Genomic DNA, 26,046 nt, shown 5'->3' on the forward strand with positions numbered 1-26,046 from the left:
GACTTAAAACATTAGATAACAAATAATACTTTTAAAAAAATTGGCTTGCGCGTCAGCGGGTTAAAATTTTTGGTTCCTCCTATCGGCTAATCTGTACAACTGGCTGTGTCGGGGGTGGCACCGATGGTGGCTCCCCCGGCGGAACGGGGGAGCGTACTCCTCTTGTCAGAGGCTCGTGTTGGACGTTAGCGAGTCCTTCAGCGAATCCTCGTAGCTATCACTAAAAAAAATAACGGAAAATGTGTGATTAATTAGGGTTTACTTTTCGTACAGGTTGAGTTGCAAGAAACCTGTTATTTTCATCGTTGACCGGCGGCGCGGCCGTCGATTCGGTGCTGATGTTCGTCACGAACTGCCGGTGGAAACTCGGATGGAAGATGGAACTTTTCAGATCCGCCCGAGTGATAACCGGCTGAATGTCGACTCGGGCAATCGGTCGGGTGATGCTACCGCCGAGGCTGCTTCCGTTGTTGTTGTTGTTGTTGCTGCTGTTGATGTTTCCCATACCGCCGCCGGTGTTCATGTCGTTAGCGACTGCCAGGGTTGAGGCGGTGTTTCGCATTCCCGTTGCTCGTACGTCCTGAGGTCGACTGCCACCGCTAATATTCGGCAGCGGGATTAGGCTAGAAAAACGGGTCGGATTGATTTTTATCTAAGTCGGTTTGATTTAGGTGAGATGAGTAGGGCGCTTTCCATTCAAAGAGTAGCGGAAATTGCGCTGCTCGTAAGAAACGATGTAACAAAATCTACTTATTCATAACACACATTCCAACGGATCAAGTTTCGCTATTTATCAAATAACGTAAAGGTTAATCTACGATTCTGCCCAGCTACATGTTTCACGCAAGCTTCTGTACAATTTTCAATTCCGTTTTATGCAAGTCATTTTAATTGAATCTCTCTTGCAAGAGGTTGTTCGTTCGTTTTATAACGCCATAAGCAAGTAGGGGTTTTGTTTCCTCGAACCGGTGCTGCTCAGCAGTGCAGTGCTGAGTACGAATTAAATGAACTAATGAGTGAACAACCTGATGAATTTTATAGAAAGATGTAAATATAAATCATGTAAATAAAGTTAAGGGTCAAGTAATAAAGTCGAATTTTGGCTCAATAATCTGGCAGTCAAATTAATGTTAGTGTTGGTTTAAAATTTGCTCTTATTTACATCGCTACGTAGGGTAACCAACCGATTTTGGTCCCCATTAGCAGCTGTACCTAATTTGGACACATCCATTTGATTTTAGTGTAAGTGTCCAAATTATGTACAGCTGCTGAGGGGGTCCAAAATACGTTGGTTACCCTAAACTCCACAAATTTTTGAAATGATTTGTAAACACGCTGTAAATTTGTTTTATACTCAGTAGTGCTCAATTTGACATGACGTCAAATTTATCATCGGGGACTGTAATGCTCAGGTTGGTCAGGAGGAGGAATTCAAACCGGTGATTGGACGATTCAGCGCCCACCCGCAAACGAGCGACAACGGCCTAAGACTTGTCGGCTTCGCCGCCTCCAAGAACATGGCCATACGTACCTTCTTCCAGCATAACCTCTACCATCGGTACACGTGGAGATCACCCAACCAGACAGAATCTGACCCGGCGGTCGAGTGTCTTAATACATTGAAAATGCTCTTTCATGTATTGTAAACAATATGCAAACTGCCGAAATTTGCGTTAATTTTGTAGTTTGTTTAAAAGTCGCGTAAATTTAAAAATTATCGTAGAAATAGTTGTAGTGTCTGTCTCGGTTGCCTCCGACCGAGCCCTCCGGAACACGGAACAACAACGTCCGTAAACGTCTACGTTCGTCCAAAAACTGCCTCTTTGTTTTTAGAGCAAGCTTTATCATGCCATGTGTCAGTAGTATACGTAAGTCTCATATTGAGCGATTCAAGATTGCTCTCCTTGTCTCTTACCGTTCGTCTGACAAATTCTCGCAACATATGCAAAGCAATTTCAGTTACACTGAAACAAAAGATTTAGTTTCATTAGATTTATTTTACCTTAATTCTTCTAACTTCGTACGTTCCCTACAATAGTCACGTAAAAACACGAAAAAAATGTCCAGCATAATTCTGTTTAAGAGGATATGAAATGGGAAAAACAACTGAGGTAGGAGAAAGCGTCCAACATAGGTCAGGCCACCAGTGTCTCGACATGATCATATCTGGAAATGCTCCAAATGACAATTGTGCAACGGAGTTGGAAGACATGTTATTGTGTGGTTTTAGGCTTCTAAACTTAACTAAAACTTAAAACTGTAGTTTTAGGCGAACCACTGTGGCACACTATCTTACTGTGAAGTTTTATGCACATATTATTTGCATCAAAATTTAGCCTCCTCGCAGATCTAAGTCAAACAATGCCTATTGATGGCCGTACCTGGAAATACTTCAGGTACGTACTGGAGCAGCTCAACTAAGAGTTATAAAATTGAACGCCCATTCTCCTGGCAAAGAGCGGCTTAAACAGCGTCTGTCTTAGAGCGGGCGGTCTGACTATGTAACGCTATATTCCGTAAGCTATACCTGAGATGGTAGACCCATCAGCGGCATGTAGGTATCGCGACCCCGGAAAGGTAGTATACCGAAACTCTCATTTACAATTAACAACGAAAGTGGAAATACGGAACTGATCCTTTAGTATAGAACACGGTAAAGATGAAGGAAACGATTAATGTATAGCGATTGGAAACATGATACCTGCAATGTCCGAACTTTCCATGAACCGGCACGAACTGGTGTGGTGCCTATTACCATAGACTGCTACTTGGGGTTAGAACTACTTACACTTCCTGAATGCCCGATTGTCCGAAATGGAAAGAAGCCAAATCTACTTCACTAATGCCCAGACAAACCGATTGAGAGAGAACGAAGAGAGAGAGTTTATGTTTACACTTTAATATGGTGCTGCTCGTAGCAATAATTGTAGATAATAACCATAAGTAAACTCCCCACCGACGCGACGAGAGGATTCTTGCATAGCAGGGTAACCTATAACCCACAGCTGGCTTGTTCGCCCCACAAGCTACATCGACTCGGAGTACAGATAGCTGCTATTCAAGAAGTTCAGCGGCCTAATTCTGGAGGAAGGGGGCTCCGTGCAGGCCACTTCTTTCATGTATCACATCTACGACAGTGGCGGAAGAAAGGCAGAATATGGAGTCGGTTTCATAGTGTTGGGAACGCTTAAGCAACGAGTTATCCTGTTGCGGGGAAGGCCCGTAGAGGACCGTTTATGTGTGTTAAGAATTAAGGGCAAATTCTTTAACTACAGCCTAATTAACGTCTACGTTCTGGTAAATGATAAATCCGATGATGTTAACGACGAGTTATGCGACAAGCTCTAGAGGACCTATGGAAGTGGTGCCCAAAATATGAAGTGAGAATCATCATCGAAGATGTAATTGCGTATACCGGAAGGAAGGAATTCTTCCGTACTGTCATGACCAGATATAACTTTCATCTGTGGACCAATGATGACGGTCTAGGACACATAAATTTTGCTTTGGCCAGAGGAATGACCATCTGTAGCACCTACTTTCCATGGCTGCATATTCGGAAACACTCCATGATTGATGGTCGACACTTTTCGGATGTCATCGATGCACATACGGTCCTTCCGGGGACCAAATACCGACTCTGACCACTATCTTGTCGTGTGTAGCATTCGCGCAAGGTTGTCGAACGCGGCGAAGGCAAGTAAGGAAGAGGACGCTACGTTTCAACATCTGGGACTGAACGAAGTCCTTTGTTGGCGAGTATCATGCTTGTTTTTGTGAGGGTCGCTCCACGGCGGAACACATATTTACCCTGCGTCAGGTAGTATAACTTGCAGACTCATCATCTGTTTGTGGTCTTTAAAACGACGCACGACTCAATCAAACGTAATGAGCTGTGGCAGATAATGCTAGAACATGGTTTTGAAACTAGTAAAGCTGATTCGTGCGATCCTGGATGGGTCAAAATAATGTGTCAGAATAGCGGGTGAAACCTCAGTCACTTTTGTGACGTTGGATGGCCTGAAGCAAGGGGATATACTGTCTAAATTGTTATTCAACATTGCCTTGGAAACTGCAATACGAAGAGCAAACGTGGAAAGCAATGGAAGAATTATCACGAACCAAAATTATCACGAATCAACCATAGAGCAGTAAAACAGGCCTTAAGGAGTTTTAAATGAGACGTGGTGAGATTGGGACTTACCGAAGTAAAACTATGAATTGCAGCTGGTGCGAATCAAGCTTTCTATGGATTACGTAGTTAACTGAAGTCCCGTAATTTGCAATTCGCAAAAAAAAACAGGCGCTCTGCAGAATACAAATCCTCCTAGTGGCCCTTAATGGACATGAATCATGGAAAGAAGCTGATCGACGAGCCTATAGGATGGAAGAGTAACCAAAACTATTTTGAGCAGACAACCCGGAAGAGGTCGTAGACTTCGGGGCAGACCTCGCACTCGGTGGATGTGCGCTGCGTTCCTTCCTTCCTTCCGCCCGCGCTGTTATTTGACTCGCGAGTGGGCTATGCAGAAATACGATTTGAGGGTGTGCTTTCACGAGTGTGTAGGTAACAGAATGTCTGCACACAGCAACGGCGGCTGTTTGTTTTACCCTTGCGTGAGTGGCGTAAGCGTTGAATGCTTGCTTCTCATACTCTCTCGCGTGAGAGTAGACATGGTTGACTTCTCGCTCGGTTTGCAACATTGATCTCGGCTTGGCGATGCTTGCGAAATAGAATAGGGTCGTTGCACTAGCCGCGTAATTGTTCTGTACTCTAACAGCCGGTTGCGAGGTCAGTCGATAAAGAAGGGTCAAGTCATAGAAAGACGTTTAAGCCCAAGTCAATCTGTATTGGGTTCCAGGACACTGCGGTATTGAAGGCAATGAAATAGCAGACGACTTAGCAAAGGAGGGCTCTAACTCACAATTGAATTTATTGGTCCGAGGCCTTTTTGCGGAATATCAAATTGCACTATAAAAATGGAACTTAGACGCTGGGAAGAACAAAAAGTGACTGCCAATTGGATGGCAGTCAGAGGATGTAACCAATCCAAAAGATTTATAACTCCAAATGCAGCAACCACCAAAAAGTTCATAGAGCTCAATAGTATCTCAATGTATCTTTGTACATACACTGGCCTAGTAACTGGGCACTGTTCGAGTAGATATCATTTTAAAAACATTGCAATGGGCAAAAACGAGCTCGTAATCCCAAGAATTAGAGCCGCTGGTTTGGAATATTACAAAAGCTGGTTATGTATAAAAGTGCAAGAAATCGATTGGTGATAGTTTCATCCTGCGCCGAAGTCTGCCCAATCCACCCTCATATATATAGATAACCTAATTAAAGCGATTAAAACTAACTCAAATGCAAAAACAGTCTTCAGAAAAAATGTTTATTTTATCACACTGAATATCTTTGGAGAACAGTTGAAAGCAATAAATAAATTGGATGCAAAGTTATTGTGCAGAATTGATTTTTAAGTGTACTTTTTAAGCAAATCATTATATCTCGCAACTAGTAAAAGGTATATAGTTACTGTATTCAGAAACGTTGCTCATTTTAGTGTGTCCTACAATTTTTCTGAAGAAAAAAGTTTTTTTTGTGGACAAATTAAAAAAACAAAAGTTTGTATCACCCTGACAGATGAATATAAGATCGCCCAAATTATTTAAAAAGATGCGCTGTATTTTATTGATAAACTTCTCTAAAGACACCGTCGTAGAAAAATCACGAATGTTTTACGCAATTGAAAATACACGTGTTTTTGTAGATCTAGGAGAGAATCAGGCAAAACGGACCGATTGTGCCTTCATCACGGTACTAAATCGATGACATTCAACTTTTCTGATGTCTTTCAAATATACTGGTGCTGTTCGAGTTCATTCCCCTGTCTTTGAACTAGTTTTAATGCTTTTAATTACACTCAAAAGTCAGCACGTCAAGTTTACGTGAAAACATACGTAATTCTCATCCATCACACTTTTCATGTAATTTTCACGTCAATTATTGGTAACTCGCACTCATACTAACCAGTTTACGTGCGATCCCGGTAAATTTTATCAATTTTCCCATTAACTAGTACATGAAGTTCACGTAAGTTGCTGTACAGAAGTTTACATGAATTTTCACGTGGATGCGACGTGTCGATTTTTTTGAGTGTAGGTTTTAACATGTATTTAGGTGTGAATTGGGCAAAATGGACTATTCTTGCATTCCGCACAGTATGGAATGAATGAGGATTGTTTCTTCTGATGTTTTGACAACGTTAGGAACGACAACGACAACGGAAGCTATTTGAGTTCATTTCAACGGCAAATAAGTTTTTATACTTTTTAATTAGTTTTTATCAAGATTTTTGGGGATAATAGGGCAAAATGAACCACTTCCCGAAGTCTGCGCAGGATGAAACCATCACCAATCGATTTCCTGCACTTCCATATTCCAAACCAGCAGCTTCTAATTCTTTTTGCCCATTGATAAAAACAATGAAAAAGGAAGTTTTTAGTTTCATTTTACAGCTAGTGCGGTGTCTTTTTGGTGAATAAATTACTCTAATACGAACCTTAATGATTAATTTCATTCGATGTTTAAATCTCTTTATCTGTTAGAAAGCTTCTGTTGTATGACGCTGTTTATATGATGATCGAAGAAGAACGATGGCCAGAATGATTTAACAGTCAGCCAAATTGTTAGTTAGTTCGCCGAAATTATCCAAATTATGGTTTTTCTATTTTACTAATAACACTATAATGTTATTGTTTTCTAGTTTCTACTACTATGTATTGACTTAGCATGCAGAAGGTGAAGTTTTTATGTATCATAAAATGTGATCAATAACGATATAAATGCCTGTATACCAGAATGAGAATGAGAAGAAAGAAAACAACTGTATTAGTAAAGATACGTCTAATAATTAATTCTAATAATTTAGAGATTTTTCTTCTACAAACTAAGCGTGCATTATTCCGTAGCGATTAATCACAAAATAGGACTGGAAGTTCGAGCAACGCGACGATCAGAATGGAGTAACAAGATCTTTTTCGATTTTGTCTTTCTTTTGAAACGTTTTTGCAAAGAAAGGGATCATTGCTTTCGTGAGCGTTCGTGTGTTTTCTCTGCCGCTAGATTCGTTAGCATCTGATTTGAACTTCCACTTCTGTTCTGTGGACTAATCTTTCCACAGCCTGCTAGGTTAGCAACGAAACTGTCAAATGACATTGCCGATGAATTCTGAATGAACACAAATGCTACACGCTACTCTGACTTAGGTCAATTCAAGTGTATAAGCATGCCTTATGGAACAAAAAGATTGAGCGCCCTTCCATACTCACCGCCGATAGCGAGCGCAGGCTATGCACAAAGCTGTAGCCGTTCCGCCCGCAAATATTAGCCCGCCGATGACAACGGTGGCCAGTTCGATGCCCTTCATACCCGCATCGTACGAGTGCGGTTCCAGCGCATTCGTCGCCAGATCTGTCAGCTCGATGATGGGCAAATTTGGCTTCAAGTTTGACATGTCAAGGGCGGCGAGGGACCTACGGGAATTGCACTGTCAGTTCATTTACTTGTCTGTGGAAATAACCGGTATTACCTCTGCAACTCGGACATGTCCACCAACGAGTTGGACCCTCGATCTATGGCATATAGATACAGATTCGTACTGAAAATAAAATACGGAAAAAATTACCCATTGATTATTCCAATTGGTGTTTCAACTTACGCGTCCTCCACTTTGTCGTTACTTTCCAACGCTCGTATCCGGACGTCATACCCGGTAGCCATACTTAAGCTGGCAATGATCATTCCCATTTGCTTCTCGACCTCAACCGGCGCACCGGACAGTATCATACAAACTTCCTGATGGGCGTTCAGTACATACACGAAAACGTTCGCAATCGTCGATTTGCCATCGTCTGCCCCCGTTCGGTCCGTTGCCTTGACGTCGAATCCAAATACCCGATCCTGGAATGCCATCAGCGAGCTCAGCAGACGTATCTGTCCACTCATAGCGTCGATATCGAACAGCCGGGCCGGTTCGTTTAGCAATGAATACCGAATTTCCCCATTGCTACCAATGTCGGCATCGTAAGCTTCTACCTTCAGCACCGGATAGCCGTAGTTGGCACGATCAGGAACCACCGCAATGATCGGACCGTCATTTTCCTTAAAAACCGGTGCATTATCGTTAACGTCCATAACCTTGATCAGAATTTCCACTTCGTTGTCGAAGAGCTTTTGCGTCTTGCGCCTGATAGGATTTTCCAACGCGTACAACACACTCGGAATGTTGCGGCTCTCGCGAACCTTTAACCTTTCCACCTTAATTTTGATTTCGTACGAATCCTGATCCTCGCGATCCAGTGGTTCCAGCATCCACAGCGAGCCATTTTTCTCGTCGATTTTGAACTTCTCGCCGTAATCTTCGTTCAGAATCTGCCAACGGAAGGCTTCACCGGTGTACTTTTTGTTCAACGTGACGTTCAGAACAATCTTCGGGGCGTGATCGTTTTCCCGTAGCTCCAGTTCGTAGTATTTGTACGGAAACAGGGGAATTTTGTCTTCTAGGTGACCCGAGCGTTCTGGATCGCCTTGAAGGTTGACAATCAACAGTGCAACACTCGATCGGGGAGGTGTACCGAAATCGGAAGCCACCACCGTAATGTTAACGTGCTGATAGCTCTTCCTTTGGGGCGGAGGAGTGAATTTTGATGCCGTCACAATCACACCATCCTTCGGATCGATGTTGAAGTGAAGCAGATCATTTTGACCGGATAGGGAGAAGATCACCAAGCCGTTGCCGTTTTCCTTGTAGTCACTATCTCTGGCTTGAACCTGTTTGACGAATGTACCGGGTTTCGAGTTGACGTTGATGTAGGAAACGTACACCGGAAGTCGTTTGATGCTGTTGCGATCATACTGTAGGTCGTCGTAGGCTGTAAACTCCGGACTGTTGTCGTTTTTGTCCTGAACTATTACTTCCACGTCTACCATGGCCGATAGTTTCAGATCGAAATTGTTGTCCGATGCGAGTACTTTGAACTGATAGGAAGACACAGTTTCCCTATCGATCTCACCGGAAACCCGAATCATTCCGTCGTAGGGAGAAATCGAAAAGGGAATCTTCATGTCATCTTCCGCCAGCAACAGGTAGGAAACATTTCCATTCATACCAAGATCTTCATCCGTTGCTCGCACTTGTCCGATCCTCGACCCCGTGATCGGATAATTTCCCTCGTCCACTTTGAATGTGTACCACTGCTTCTCGAACACCGGTGCATTGTCATTGACGTCGTATATTTTAAACTCCAAACCAATAACATCGGCCAACCCGCCGACATCCTTCGCCGAAACGTTCAACCGAATTTCGCTCTCCGGCGGTAGTCGCTTAACTGCCTTTAGCTCACCCGAATTGCGATCGATCTTGAAGTAGCTACTCCTATTCTGCGTTGGCAGCACTTCCTCTTGATTCACAATTTCATAGAAAACCTTAGAATTCTTATCGAAGTCATCATCGCTGGCGGTCAGTTTCAAAATCACCTTACCAACCTCCACATTTTCGGGCAAAGCAAATCTCAGTGCCGACTTCCGACCTACGGCGCGGGTATTTCGAACTCCTGAACGCCGTCGGCTCTTCGGTATATACATTTTCCGCCTTGTCTCGCTCGATCGGTTCCCAGCGACTAGTGCAGCGTCAAACAACCGAGGCATTCCAACGTACGGTGCCGATTGGACCATCTCAAACAAACTTTCCACTCCGTAGTTTACCCGAGCCGCCTCGCGTTCCGCTTCCCCCGTGAACTGCGGAAGAATCTCCGACTCCAGTTCGTCCAGATAGAACAGTTCCAGATCGCTGGAGTTCTCCACCATTTCGCATCGACTTTTGCGGAAGATTGCAACCTTATCGAAGATCGGTGGGTTGTCGTTCACGTCCAGAATCAGAATCCTCAGTTCGACCTCCGACGTGAGGCTGTCGTTATCGGTGGCCAACATCTTCAGACTTAAACTGTCGATCTCTTCGCGATCCAGTTTATTTGGGCCCATAAAGAGGATGTTGAAATGCGGCGTTGATCCGTTGCTCAGTTCGTATGGCTTCGCGCGGAAGTCCAACCTTCGGTTGAACAGTTCACTACTACTGCTGCTCGCAGAATCGATATTTGCGATTTGTAGGTTCTTGAAGATGTGAGCAACGGTTTTGTTGTAGTTGGAAAGTGTAGCGTTCGAGAACTGAGCGGCGAAGGAATTTGATTCACCGGAAAGGACTAGTTCGTACTCGGAGTTGCTACCGACGTCCGGATCGGTGATGATGATTGGATTGTTCAGAACGATTTCCGTACCGATGGGGGAGTTTTCCGCGATCACACCCAGGTAGTAGGGCAGGTTGAACCGTGGTGGATTATCGTTTTCATCCTCCACCAGAATCACCACCTGATAGATACCGGCGAAGGTACGGTGCTTGTAGAAGTACTCCGCAATGATGGTGACCTTGATGGTGTCTTGCTTTTCCCGATCGAGACCTTTGACGGTCATCAGTTTACCGTCGTTGGTAAGCCGGATCTGGTCGGCCATATCGTAGCTGTTGATCAGGGAGTACTGAACGCCACTGGTGGGGATCCTCGAGTGGCGAGAGTTACGCGTTTTTCGGGTGCTATTGGTGGTCGTGTACAGAGCATCGAAGCTTACCAGTGGATACAGATGAACAAAGTCCGGTTTGGTTTCACGAATGAATCTTCGACCGTAGCGTGTTCGGTTTTTGGTATTCAAGGTAAATACCTGACGGTCGTTTCTGTTGCGCTCGCCTCGCACCGAAATCAGTGGAGGAAGACCTTTTTCCTCAGCGTCACATTGCTCCTGGAAGTCTTGGAATTTCAGCTGACCAATGATGGCATTCGCTTTGTTTTCCTTAATTTTAAACTCAATCGGGGTCGAGTTGGTACCTCGCAGTAACATAAAGTTGTGCTTGATCACGTGAATGGTAACGTTGGTGACGATGATCTTTTCGAGATTGTTGTACGCCTCTGGCGTCAGCTGATCAGCGACTTTACCTTCCGCATTCGGAAGATACGATACGACCGTTTCAAACTCGTAACAACGTCGCTCAAACTTATCGAGAGACTCGATAACTGTGACGATACCGGACCGTTCTTCGATCGCGAACGGTACTCCTTCGGGATAGGAGTGCAGAAGATCAAAAAATATCTCCTCATCTGCGTTCATATCAAACGTCGTACGAATTTGACCCACCGAAGAACCGATCGGTGCATCAGCACCCACCCAAAACTCGTAAGGAGCTCCAATAAATTCAATTTCCTCAATCGATTGACAAACGATATCGATAGTTACTAGCGCAACATTGAACCTCGATTCCGAAGGATTTTGCGGCTGATCGCGAGCTTCCACAAAGAAAGCAACCTTACCGTAGGTAAGGGGTTCGGAAACCTTGATATCACCCGTATCGGGATCGACCTTGAACGGAATCGCCAGATTCGGCCGTACATTTTTGATGTGATACTGCACTCGACCATTACCCAGATCATCCGGATCAATCGCTTTGATCGCACCAATTTTGGTCCCCACACCCGAACTACAGTTGGTTTTAAACTCATACAAAGTTCCCTGCTCGAATTCCGGTGTATTATCGTTCGTATCCAGCAGCGTAATCTCTACCTGCACCTTCCCGTAGTTACGACCCCGATCGACATGTTCCGCCCGTTCCATGGCATTCACCCGCATGTGCAGCGAACCCCGGGTTTCCTTGTCCAGGAAGCTCTCGTCGTTCACCACAATCCAGCCGGACATGGGATCGATCACGAAGGCACCCTTCGGTTCCTCGCTGGCCAGATAGTAGTAGAATTCGGCATTCTCACCTTGATCGCGGTCGATCGCATTCACCTGCAGGATGCTGAAACCCTTCGGTAGGTTTTCGATGATCGAAATGTTGTACAGATCGACTTCGAACTCCGGCAGGTTGTCGTTCAGGTCGATGATCTCCAACTCGACTCTGAAATGCGTAAAAAATAGAAGATAAGAATTTAGCTAGGAAATTTGAACTTGATGAAACTTTGAGACTAATTAACTTATGCTGTCTTTTAAAGAAGAGTTAAAAAATGATGGAAAAATAAGTCGCATATTAGTGAAAAGAAGAGTTGCCTTAACACTGTTTCTTGGTGGTAGCGGTGATCTCGTGCGTTACTGTGGACTGCGTTTTCCGTCCCACGACGGATTCGTAGGCAAGCACCCGGGAGTAAAGGTAACTCCTCAGAATCCAGTAAAGATATCCCGGGACTTGCATTCTATGCAAGAGTTCACCGATCACCTCCCATCTGGCATTGTTTCTAACGATGATCGTCATAATGGCCCCAAAAACGCTCTTTTATTCGCTTCTATTTGAACGACTTCTCGGCTCGCCCAACCGAATAGCATTCCGAAATCCGAATTGCATGTTCAACAGACGGTATTGACCTCCCAGGTACATCGTCAGTCCAGTTGTCCAATTAGTTTTGAAGTTCAATGCTCACCTAAGGAGTCGTATGTTTTAATATCGGCTGGGGTGTGCCGCTAGAGTCAGTAGAATCGTTGCACTAGCTCCGTAATTGTCCTATCTTCCGGCTGCGTAGTCTGTCGATACAGAAGGGGCAAGTCTTGAAATCGTTTATACCCATGCTTCGCTTATATCGTGAGCCTACTAAGGGTAATTTTCTCCAAGAGTTCTCTACTTATTTTCAGCAGACTAAAATTAAAATGATGCTTGAATCGCCGGATGTTTTCCTGGCTTCAGTAAACACTAACTTCTGAATCTTTTCACCTGTCCGGGAAGCTACATTCTTCCAGCCATTTCTGCAAAACCATCTTGAACATGTTCTTCATGAACAAATTCTTAAATCATCGCCTTCAGGACCACGTTTGAGATTTCGTCCGAAAAGGGCGCCTTTTTAGCCTTTAGTCGAGGGACTACTGGCACTAAGTAGTCCGTCTGTTCTGTGTTGTACGTTCGGCCGGTGAAAAGAGTTCCGACCAGGGACGTTAAACCAGTATTACGACTTGTTACCCCAGATAAAATTACCATAACACGAAGATAAAAATTATGGTAACAGTAGGATACAAAATGCAGTAAAAACAATAAATTTTATCGTCCGAAAAGATAACAGATTCTACCATAAAAATGACGGGTTGTTAAGTATCTTAACAATAAAAAATTTAGTTTGTCGCGAACAAAAATTTTCATTTTCAGTAAAAGTTATCGTACTTTTATGGTAATTGTTTTTAGGCGAAAAAACAAGATATAAATGAAAAAGGCAGCAAATTTATGATGAAATATGGCCAATTCTGTAGCATGAAACAAGAAACAAAAATATGAATAAAATTTGAATTTGATGCACTTTTACAATCAATTTACCATAAGTTTCAATGTTCACAATAATAACTGCTGTAGAGGCATTGTTTCTACTGCCAAATTTAATGTAAATTTTTTTACGGGATCCCAACTCACCTATAAGCCAAAAGCGGCAAATGCATGTCATTTCTACACGACATTTTGATGAATGGTCAGCTCACGTACGCAAATGTTTGCTTATTATCAAGTAGGCGTATTCGGGCTAGTCTCGACACTTACAAGAGATAGACACTGCCGATACAGAAACCGTACAGAGCGATGGTATTGGTTAAGAGTCTGACATGGCATTGCATGCTGGTAAATGTGTAGAAAAAGTGTAACCGTTTCGGTCCCTGGTCCCGACCTCCGGTACAAATCTTCTAGTCTAGGCGATTGTGGGAAACGTGCTGCTTGAGTCTCAAATGCTGATATCCCACCCCGCCTCGGTAGTTTTTAGCTTTTCAGGGCACCGTCATCAATGTGACGACCAAAAAGTTGCAAGTGGAATCTTTTTCGATCACTCGCTCGAGCATGGATCGTGTTTGGATTTTAACTTCCACTTCTGTTCTGTGGCGTCACCGTAAAGGTTGGCGTTATCTTCTGGCCACCGCTCTTATAACATTTTGTCGCTTAAACCACCACGCTATGCTCTCCTCGGACTGTTACAGCTTTAGTTCTCTGGAAGTGTCTTCTGAGTATGTGACAACTGACGCGAAGATCGCTAACTATCTCGTTCCGCTAGCAAGCTGGAGGCCGGTTGTTTCTCGTCTCCAGTTTCACATGTCCTTACCAACGTATCCGAATTCTGCACTCGAGCGGTTTCTTAGGAGAGCACTTTTACGTTCGCTTCATCTCTCGTGATCTCCTGATCGATAGCTCCTTTCGCAGCTTGAAGAGGATCTCTTCCTTTTGGGTTCACCAGCAAAACCAAAGGAAAGCCTTGGGTTTAACCGTCTTTAGACATTACCCTTCTTTGACATCGCGGCTAATTATTAGAGTATATAACAGTCACCAGGCTAGTGTAACGATCCTACTGACTCTAGCAACATCACCCAGCCGAGATTCGAATCTACGATAACTAGTTTGTTACACCAACATCGAACCTCGAAGCTAATTGGACGGTACTTGGGTCCGCCTGGTACTCCTCCAGATCCCGGACATCCCAGACTTCGGAAGATCTAAGCGCACGAAACGTTACACATTCGCTTCGACAGCTAGAGTATCGCCGAAGCTTGGGCTTCTACCAGCTCCGATTTTTATTAATTCTGTAGCTCTCCTTTAGTTACAGGCATTCTGAAAAAATTCTTGCCTTCTGAAACCCCCACATGCCGAATTTGGTTCCATTTGCTTGATTAGTTCTCGAGTTTTGAGGAAATTTGTGTTTCATTTGTATAGGAGCCCCCCGTCCTTAAAATTACTCTCTCGCCTCCTCCATACAATTGCTGATCGTTTTATCTTTCCAACGACATATAAATTGTTGAATTTCGTTCAATAGTTTAGTAGTTATTAGCATTTGAAATCTTTCATTCAAACGTTACACTTCTATTTTCGTTTTTACAAAGTGCTACCCAGTTCCAGTATAGTAAACAAAGACGTAGTCCTACGTCAAAAGACACCGAAAGAACAACGAAAAGACAAGCAACATACAATAATTTTGTTGTCTTGGCATCAAACAGGATGAAAGATGATAGATGACAACGAAAATGAAGAAAATGCGGCAAAATGTCGTAAAACGAAAATACCATAAAAAGATGGCCAAAAGATCATGAAAAGACGATAAAAATATAATAGAGAAATCACAATGAGATGACGAATACGGAGAAAAGAAGTGAAGACAGGTAGGCGAAAAGTGAAAGACGACAAAAATATAGTTGAAAGACGCCAAAAAAAAAAGCCAAAAAAGCCATACAAAACGACGAAAAGACTGTCAATAGATGTAGCCTTTGGCTAAAGGTATTAAAGAAACAAAAGTCAGCAAAACAGAGACAGGCTATGCCAAAAAAAACGCTAATGACGATACCATCAAACCAAAAATGCCACAAAAAGCAATAAAAAATGACAAACAAATCACAGAAAAGAGACAAAAAGACGATGATAGAATACCAGATGTTGAAAATAACGAAAAACGACCAACAAACGTTTAAAGACAACAAAAAAACGAGGGTCAACACGGTGTGTAGTGGTTAGCATTCACATCTCTGACGCCGATAACTCGAGCTCAAATTCCAGTCCCACAGAAACCATGAATGATCCAAGCTCTTAGAGTGACTATTATCACATTAAAACAAACAAAAAACGACAAGAAGATGACAATAATGGCGGAAAAGTTGTCGGAGTACACTAATACAAAGTAGAAAAAAATGAAAAATTAAAGACAAAATAGAAAATAAACATACGACGAAAAATGAAAGAATTCTGAAAAATAAAGGCTAAAGGCGAATGACGAAAGTCATGATTATGCGTTCTGATTCGATTCAAAAAAGTATTAATTTGTTTCAAATGCAATCAATGTCAATGCCTGTCACTTTTTAACAAAACTGAAAAACACTTCATATGAAGAACAAATGTCGGTCAAACGTCCATTTGAATCAAAACTTTAATATAAATTTTGATAAAGCTTCATAATTTATAACTCTTCACTCTGTGATTAAAACACAGATGGTAATACTACGGATTTTTCTTCAGCAAAAGCTGGCATCACTTACTGTCTTCAATTACAATAGCCATCTCATTAATGAATACCACTGCAGGCTCACGCACGGTTGTGGTGGTTGTGCGTGGATCCCATTGATAGCTGAAGAACTGACCTGTATGAAGCGTAGCGATTATATGATCTCGTTTAGTCTAACGGCACATGTCGGATGTCGGCATCGAAAACATGGAGGCCCACCAGTTACTACTACAGAGACTATAGATTACAGAGGCGGCAAGGCTAGTGATGTCCGAAATTTTCAATTCGATTACCGATTAATCGGTTAGCGTTGTATGAACTAATCGATTAGTTCAGTATTCGTGCTAGTTGTATTCGATTATAAATATTCGAATATTTCGTTTAATAATTCGATTAATCGTGCGATTATGAACGATTAATGGGAATTATTCGCATTTTTTATCCCATTTGAACTATTCGATTAATGAATTACTCGTGTCGGCAATATTCGATTACAAGTTATTCGATTATTCCATGCTCTAATCGATTACTCGATTAAACGAGCGATTACCGGACATCACTTTTAGCGATCCCGATCCCGATCGCGAATAACATGAACAAACACCAGTTACTCGCGAATCGTCGGCGTCGGGCGTTGTTTAGTGGGCGAACGTTATTAAATCTGATATCTCGTAAGAATGAGAGTTTATTCGCGCGTTGGTTGTAAATTATTTTACACATTAGGGAAAGTTTATTTAGAATAAACTATATCAACCGTTTTACTTGTATATTAAGCAGGTTTATGTTGTGTAACACGTGCAGGAAACTATTCAGAACAGAGAAAAAATACGTTCGCAAACAGTTTTTCTCGAAATTATGTGCTGTGTGAATGAATATTATTAAAATCTCGGTTAACACGGATTCCAGTTTTCTTATCCATATGTAGGTAATTGGATTGCATTGGGTGCAGTTGTAATATAGAGTCCCATTGAAGTATAGTTTTCTTCAATGAAATAAATCGTGTGAATTGCGGTAGCCATTTTATCGGTGGCGTAGCGCTTCTTCACAAAAATGGAAACCGCATATCTTTCATAAGTGTTAGTGAACATCAGATCGGTTGGTTTGTTCGCTCTGTGCAGACTACAAATACATATTAACCGATTTGAAGATTGGAAAAAATAACGAGCATACTGGTTCAACTCCACAGTGAAGAAAATCAAAATATCATTGAGTGCGATGTCTCAATAAACCGTTATAACCGTAAATGTCTCAGTTTGCGCGTGCATTTCCCGTCGGCCAGTGTGAAATGGAAGTAAAATTATGGATGGTAAATGGAAGTCTTTTGCTATCAGTGTATGAGTGAAATTTTGCAAGCACCGTTAGCGGTTTAGCCAGAAGTGTGAAATTGGTAAAATAAAAATCATTGAAAGCGTGAAGTGAGAAAATCATATTGCTAGGGTGGTAAGATTTCCTATTGGAAATTTCGTTTGCTAGTGCGGCGCACAGAAGTGTCGAGGAGCCATTTTCAAAAGCTCCGCTGAGTAGATAAATGCAACAGGTGTAGGTTATGCTTGTTTCATTCAGTCCTGAGCTTAGTGATAAAAATTTGTGAAAGTTGAGAAGATATAATGGTGTTTTTTGGTTGGTGGTCTCCTGATGCCTAATTTTGGAATTTTAACAAACCACTCGACCGGTAAGCAGAAAAAGATACTCTTGAATGCATTGGATGGATAATTTGCGAAGGTAAGACAATTTATATCAATTTTTACATATTAATTTTTGACAAAGTGGACCAACAATGGTTTTAGCTGTCTTAATAACAACATAAGAAAAGTATATTAATATTTCACTTCCAAAAATATGCTTAAATATCGGTCAGTTTTCGCAGACAAGCTTTAAATGACGAAAAAAATGATGCCCTCAGTGTGTTCATGAAAAAAAGTTTGCAGTTATAGAATGTTTTGAAGGTTTTGAACAATCTTTTTATTGCCGTAGACCTACGCGTCTTACCGTACGTTGCCAAAAACATATTTGCACCGGATGGATGGCTCTTGGCACACTTTTTAATCATCTAATGGTTGCAATCGTGGATTAAAAGTATTTTGATAAAAAGTAACAAATCGGCGACGCGCTTTTGTTGCCAAATGAAATTCGAAATCCTGCTGTACTAAATTTGTTTTTGAGTGTCATGTTTTTTGACTTGTAGGTGTCATAAAACTATTGCTAGTGTTGAATAATCTCCCCCAAAGTTAGAAAATTCTTTTCTTACGATATTTTTCACTGAAGAAATTTATTTTTGGTACATTTTTTTGTATGCCAAATTCTTTTACTTTTAGGTATCATAAATGTTTTCTATTGGATAATTTACCCTAAAGTTAGAAAATTCCTTTCTTTGATTTTTTTTTCACTGATGATGATGGTGATCGTGATGGTGGTGATGATGATTTTGACAATAATGATATTGATTATGCTGGTGATTGGAAAGTGTAGTCGGTCCCATCTATAAAAAAGGCGACCGGCTAGATGGCTGTAATTACCGCGGCATCACGTTGGTCAACACCGCCTACAAGGTGCTCTCCCAGATTTTGTTGCGTCGTCTATCCCCAATAGCAAGAGAATTCATAGGGCAGTATCAGGCGGGCTTTATGGGGCCCGTGCTACAATGGATTAAATTTTCATTCGGAAAATGTCGGGAGTAAAACGTGCCCACGCATCGTACTTTCGTGGATTTCAGGGCAGCATATGATACAATTGAACGAGAACAGCTATGGAAGATAATGCACGAGTACGGTTCTCCGAACAAACTGACGCGGCTGATCAAAGCTACTCTGGAGCGAGTGATGTGCTACGTGCGCGTTTCGGGGACACTCTCGAGTCCTTTCGAATCACGCAGAGGGTTGCGGCAATGAGATGGACTGTCCTGTATGTTATTGAATATCGCTATTGAAGGTGTGATCCGGACAGCGGGCATCGAAACGAAAGGAACGATTTTCAGCAAGAGCAGCCAACTCGTAGCCTTCGCAGACGACCTCGACATCATTCCTAGAAACCTTGGGACGGCGGAGGCATCCAAGCCAGACTACAAACGGAGGCTAGGAGGATAGGGTTACAAATCAATGCGTCGAACACCAAATATATGGTAGGAAAAGGCTCCAGAGAAAGCAACGTTTGCCTCCCACGGACAGTGACTATTGATGATGAGCTGAAAGTGGTTGATGAGTTCGTATGTTTGGGATCTCTGGTCACCACCGACAATAGTACGAGTAAGGAGATCCAACGACGCGTTCAAGCTGGAAATCGAGCCGACTTTTCCCTCCGCAGGACGCTTAGATCTGGGAGCACGCGCCGCCGCACAAAGCTGACGATGTACAAAACGCTAATCGGACCGGTAGTCCTCTACGGACTTGAGACAGTAACTTTGCTTACGGAGGACACGTATGTCCAAGCCATATTTGACCGAAAAGCGTAGCGGACTATTTTTGGCGGAGTACAAACGGAAAACGAAGAGTGGCGGAGGCGTATGAATCACGAGCTACAGGCACTGGTTGGAAAGATTTCCATCGTACACCTGGCGAAAGTTGGGAGACTACGGGGGGCCGGCCACGTTGTAACTGTGCAGTGAAATCCGTTCTCTTCAAGAACCCCACCGACACTAGGAATAAAGGGGCCCAACGTGCCAGACGGTTCGATCAGGTTGAAGCCGACTTGCGCGTATCGAGACGCGCAACGAATTGGGGACGAGTAGCCCAGGACCGAGCACAATAGAGAGGAATTCTTGATACGGCAAGATCCACCCTGATTCGCGGCTGCATGATTTTGCTGATGATGATGTTGATTATGGTGATGATGATTTTGATGATGATGATCTTGATGATCATGATCATGATGATGAGTTTGATGATGATGATTTTGTCGAGGATGATTATTTGGATGATGATGATGATGCTGATGATGATGATGATGATGATGAATTATGAATCATACCACGAAACAATTTAAAAATTAAATTAATACCATTATCTGCATTACTCCCTGACGAAAATATACAGGAAAGGAATTTTATACATCTGGGGTGGTGAATCAGTAGGTGTCATGCTAGAATCATTATCTAACGTGAAAAATATGACATTTTTGTTTAAAATAAATTATTAAAAAAATGTATTTTTTTTCTCCCGGATAATCGAGTCTAAAATCCCGGATAATCGAAATGAAAAAAATGGAGAAAAAGATGGAAATCGAAGATAAAACGAAAAAGAAAAACAAAAAAAGAGTGTAAGAGTGTCACAATAAAAGGAAGAACGGAGGAGATGGAGTTGAAAAACGGGATGAAAAAAAGATAAAAAGTGATAAGTGACGAAGATCAGAACCGAATGAAGAATAAACACGAAACGGAACCGAAATAAAAAACAAAAACGAGATAGAAAATAAAGGAAAATGAGTCTAATAACGAAGAAAAATTAGGACTTTCGGAAAGGGCAAAAAACGGAACAAGAAAAAAAGAGAAAAGGAACAGAGAATGGGTAAGCAGCGGGCAGAAAAAAGGAAAAACGAGAAAGAAAAACATGGAAAATGAGGCAAGTAAGGAAATACGGAACAGAAAACAATAGAAACCAAAGGGAAATGCAGCGAGAGATGAAACAAAACCGATAGAGGAAATGAGAAAAACGGGAAAAATAGGTGAAACGGGATATAAAAGAAGAAAGATGTTACAAAAAATCGAAAAAAAAAGAAAATAAAAGCAGAGAAAACGGGCTAAAAGGTAAAACAAAAAACGGGAAATATAATATGAAAATTGGAGAGGGAAGAAAAAAAAGACTCAAAAACAAAATGGACATAACAGAAAAGACGAGAAAATCACGGGATATCACAAAGAGAAAAAACGGAACAGACGAAGGTTAAAAACGAAAAAAGAGATGAAAAGAACTAGAAAAATACGAAAACTAGACATGAATAAAAGGGAAAAAGAGAAGAAAAAGGACTGAAAACTGGAAAGAAAAACAAAACTGAAAATAAGAAAAAATGGGACAGGAAAAGAAAAATAACGACACAACGAAACAGGAAACACGGGACAAAAAAAAAAAGGAAAACGAGAGATAAAGGGAGGAAAGTGAGAGTAAAAATCATAAAACGGTTGACAAAAGGGAAAAATACTGAACGAAAAGAGGTCAAACTAGTGAGAGAATAATAAGTGGAATTGCAAGTAAAACTGTGTCTCTAATATCGTGTCCATGTCCGGTTTGGAGTAAAACATCAAGTTGAAATTTGTTCAAATTCTGAAAATTATTCCATTTTTTCAGTCCAAGCGTTCCGAAAGGTCGGGTGTCCCACCCTTTAGTTTATATCTGGGCAGCCTAGTGTGAAGAAATATTTATAACGTTCAGCAATATCTAGTATAGTTTACTGTGATAAAAAGAATCTCCGCTCCGAAAGACGACTCTCTATTCACAGAACTCCAAATACTTCCGAATGAGGTGATAACGGTTAAAGGTCGAATTATGTTACGTGTAAAAATTTAAATTGCATTCGTTATTGACATTCTTTTTCATTATATGTATTATAATAAATTCAATTGAAGTTTTTGTTTTTTTTTTAATTTAATTTAATTTAATTCGAGCACATTACGCTCTAAGTATTATAATTTAAGGGATCATTCATTACTTCGAAATAAGACGGAAGAGAATAATTAGAATCACAATCAGTCCACAATCATGGGTTTAGTAGCTAAAGCTAAAATGACCCACAATTGTGTGTGACCCATGATTGTGGACTGACTGTAGGTAATATTACAGATTACAGAATCGAAGCTTACCTGGCGAGGGCCATTTTCGACGGGTTATTCTTCTGCCTGGCTTCAATTTGTAACACTATCGTGTTATCCGGCAAGCTTTCCGCTTCCAGATCGATCTCCTCCTGTAGGAAAATGACACCGGTTTCCGGTGCCATCCAGAATAGTTTATGTTCGTTGCCATCGACGATGTTGTAGATCAGCGTCGCATTTAGCGAGTCCTGATCGAACGCTGCGATCGGAGGATCGAAGTAGATCGGTTGATGAATCGGTTTACCCTAAACAAAAAAAATCAATACAAAATCAATTTTTCAATTCCCACCGGAACCGGACTGATCACTTACCGTCATCGGGAAGGATTCCTTCAGCGTGGTGTGATAAACCGGCCGCGTAAACATCGGCCCCAGATCGTCGACATCGCGAATCGTTACGCGAATGGTGGCGTTTGCGGAGCGCGGTGGATTCCCACGATCGTTCGCGATCACCAGCACACTGAGCGAGCGCTGCCCGGAGTCGAAATCCAGCGGCCGCTGCAAGATCAACTTCGGCCGCTTGGAGCTCTCGAGCCGAAACGGAAAGTCGCCGCTCTTTAGCTGCTTCGGTGCGATCGCGTACTCGATGTCGGAATTCGGCGTGTTTGGCTTATCACGATCAATTGCCTTAATTCTATTAAACACCACCGTCTCAATTGGCGTTGATTCGTCCAGCGTTATCGCGTACGGTAGATTGATAAATTCGGGATCATTATCGTTGATGTCTTCTATGTAAACAGTGATGGTGAAAAACGAGGACTGCTGCTTCGCCGCCAACGGTCGCCGCGGTTGGTCGGTCGGTTGGTCCGTCGTTTGGCGGTGTTCAGTATTTACGGTGTCGGTTTTCATCAGTCACATTCGAGCCGGTTTGGTGAGCGTGAATAGGGAAATAAAATTAGATTAATTCAGAAATGAACAGGCGGCTGTTGGGGTGCGGTGGCAGCGATGGCCGCCCAAGGAAGGAAGTCAAGGGGATCATAAATCAGTGAACGACAAGTAGTAGTTGAATCATTGAATAGAGCTTACATTGTCCTGCTTGATCGCTGTCCCGCTGCAGAAAACGCTGAACTTCAGTATGCTTTGCGGGTTGTCGCTGTCGACCAGATCGTCCAGGCTGCGGTTCAGAATGACGCTGACTACGGTGCTGTTGACTTCCTTCAGCCGGAAGTACTCCGAATCGCTGGAGTTCTCTGTCCGAGCGATCAGTATCGAATTTCGAGGGTAGGCGTAAAGTGAAACGATTTCACCGCCCACCGGAAAGTCCTCCTTCAGCCGAAGGAACTGAACGCCGTCCGATTTCGTGCGCAGATTGCTCTTGGAGTATAGTTTACAGGCTGAAAGCGAAAGCGAAAGGAAAATTAAAGATATAGATTAGACACCACTGGCTGGGGTTGAGCCGGAATTACTAACAAGTGGATTTCGTTTTCAATATGTAAATTGAAGCGATCAATTGAACCAACCGATTGAGCTGCTCATTTGCTGCCGGTAGAGAAACTCGAACCATTCATCATGGTTTTTTATCATGCCGGCTTTTTTTTATTTCGCCTGTATTGTCAGGATCAGGTAAAGCTCTGTGCTGCTGTGTCATGCTGCACGTGAAGTGAAGCGTAGCTAATCGAAATGTCTTAATGCGCCCGTCCCGCAGATTCAGTTGGAAACCCAACGGGCCGGGCGGGGCGACCGGAGAGCGGGAAACGATTGACTGTGCCGCGTGATGGGAAGAATTAATATTAATTAAGCCTAAACCATTTATCAAGTCACTCAACACATTGGTCTATTGCTTGGTTTGTAATAGGGTAATAGAACGGGCTAGAATTCTAGAGGAATGTGGAGCAATCTAGCGTTGGAATTAGCTATCAGAGACGTTGATTTACGATGATTGCGTTCGAATGTATTTGTGACGACTAATCGTTATGGAATGATTATTGATGCTGAAATGGAATTCTAATCTAGAGAAAGATCAACGTGATTGTCATGACTTCTATTTAGACCATTAAAATAAATCGAAAATTTATGTATATCCCAATTAGTGTAGTTAAGTATGATTTTATGTTATGTCCTCTTGTCGACTTGCCATTTACAGACTAATATGTATCAAATAGGGTTTTTATTTGAACTGACTTAAACTTTTCTAGCATTACCATTTACCAGTGATTGTTATAACAATAATTCAACTTTAATTTTCACAAAGAGGTGGGTATTTGGTTAGCTGTTAGAATTGCACACTGGAAAAGCGGTAAGATTGAAAAGTCGTAAAAGAGAGGCAAATTAAATGTCATCAAACATTGCAACAATTTTACCTACACAAATTCATATTTGAATATTAACTATCCCTTTTAAACAGACATATCGATGATATGCTTGTTAAACAAGGAAGTGAAGAGATTTGACGAAACTCTTATGGTAAAAATTGCTTAATTGTAAATGTTTATGTGACACGCAGAAAGCCAAAGAATCGAGAAGTCTGAGATAAAATCGGAGTGTAGAATACTAAAAAGTTAATCAGCGAATCTTTAAAAAAACTGGAAAATTCGAATGGTAGGAAGTCGACATTCCAGCTATCGAAAATCCAAAAAGTCGCCAAGTCCTAAAGTTCAAAAAATTAAACTGCCGAAACGTCCGAAATTCGCAAAACTGAAAAGCCAAGAATTCGATAAATCCAATAAGCAATAATTCGAAAACTCGAAACGACGGATAAAAAGCTAAAAAATTGAGCAGATAAAAAGTCAAAAAGTGACAAAATATTACTCTGAGCAGCCGATTTGGAGACAAAAAGAGAAACGAAAAAATACGTCATCTTATACTTCCAGTCAGTTTGCAGTTAAGATTCTTCGACTGAACGCGCAAAGCGGGAGATCGACGGTTGGTTTTTCCTGAGAGCCCGCATGAATTATAAGACGGCAGCAGCGCAAGCGGCGATTGATTGGATTCAAAAAACAGTCAAATGATCGTTCAAAAGCGCAACTTGAATGCGGAAAGCGTGCGCTTTCGCGCAGTCACATTCAACTTGCGATCCTTTTTCAAGCCCTGCACTCCATACCTTAAAAATTTTATTTATTTACTTTTTAATGCGGCTTTCGACCGGTGGTTGGTTCGCCTAAAAAAACCTTAAAAAGAGGAGCAGTCAAAAAATGAAAAGTTCTAAAATCGAGAGCTCAAAAATCTAAAATTCTAAGTGCCGTTGGAGCCGAAAAGTCAAAATGTCGAACAGTCGCAGGGAATACGTAGGGGAGAGTCGAAAAGTTCTAAAATCGATAAGTCGAACAACAGCCGGAAATTCACAAGATCGAAAATTTAAAAAGTCGACAAACCGAAAAGTTAAGTCGAGAAACAGGCCAATCAATGAAACATCAAAAAATTTGAAAGCCGAAATTCTAATAATCGTAACATACAAATGCAAGAAGTTAAAAAATCAAAAGGTCGCACCTAACGTTGGAAAGCCGAAAAGCCAAAGATCGAATAGGACGATAAATCCAAAAAGTTGACAAATTAAAAAGTCAACAAGCCGAAAAAACACAAAAGTAAAGCCGGAAAATCGAAAAGTCAGAAACTGGAAAAATCGAAAAGTTTAAAGTTGAAAAGCCAAATAGTCTCAAGGAGGAAAAGAGAAAAGTTGAAACGCAGAATAGAATCGAAAAGTTGGAAATTCGAAAACTCAAAAATTCGAAAATCGAACAGTCCAAAGCTCGTATAGTCTAGAAACGGAAACTCAAGGAGTCGAAAAAACCGGAAAGTCGAAAAACCGAATAGTCGAAATGTCAAAAGTCTGTAAAATTAATAGATCGATAAGTCAAAAAGACAATAAGCCAAAAAAACCAAATAGTCAGAGAGGCAAAAAGTCAAAAAGCAATAAAAAACAAAGTCAAAAAGGTAAAAAGTCAAAAAATCAAGATGTCAAAAAGTCGAAAATCCGGAAAATTTACAACTCGGAACGTCGTAATGTAGAAAAGTCGTTTAATCGAAAAAAAATTGCTATAAAAGAAGAAATGTTGCAATTCCGAACGATTACAAAGTGAAAAAGTCGAATAGTCAAAAAGATAAAAGACAAAAAGTCAAAAATAGGAAAAATTGAAAAGTCATGCCGAAAAGTTGTAAAATCGAAAAGCCAAAAAGTCGAAAAGTTCAGTAGTGAAACACTCGAAAAATCGAAGTCAGAAAACTGAAAAGTCGAATAATCGAAAATCCATGAGTCGATAAGTCAAAAAA

General features: G+C 41.7%; 1 protein-coding gene across 1 annotated transcript; it reads right to left on the reverse strand.

Annotated features, from left to right (window-relative positions):
* Positions 1 to 165: 165 nt before the first annotated feature.
* LOC128736186 (cadherin-89D-like) lies at positions 166 to 23,364 on the reverse strand. Its single transcript, XM_053830670.1, has 9 exons — positions 23,301 to 23,364; positions 22,867 to 23,174; positions 22,153 to 22,602; positions 21,833 to 22,086; positions 7,725 to 12,002; positions 7,596 to 7,664; positions 7,336 to 7,539; positions 291 to 623; positions 166 to 220 (listed from the first exon to the last, which is right to left on the reverse strand). Exons 1-9 carry the CDS (start codon positions 23,362 to 23,364, stop codon positions 166 to 168), a joined length of 6,015 nt encoding a protein of 2,004 aa, XP_053686645.1.
* Positions 23,365 to 26,046: the final 2,682 nt, after the last annotated feature.

This window comes from Sabethes cyaneus, chromosome 1, assembly GCF_943734655.1.
Source record: "Sabethes cyaneus chromosome 1, idSabCyanKW18_F2, whole genome shotgun sequence".
Lineage (NCBI taxonomy): Eukaryota > Metazoa > Arthropoda > Insecta > Diptera > Culicidae > Sabethes > Sabethes cyaneus.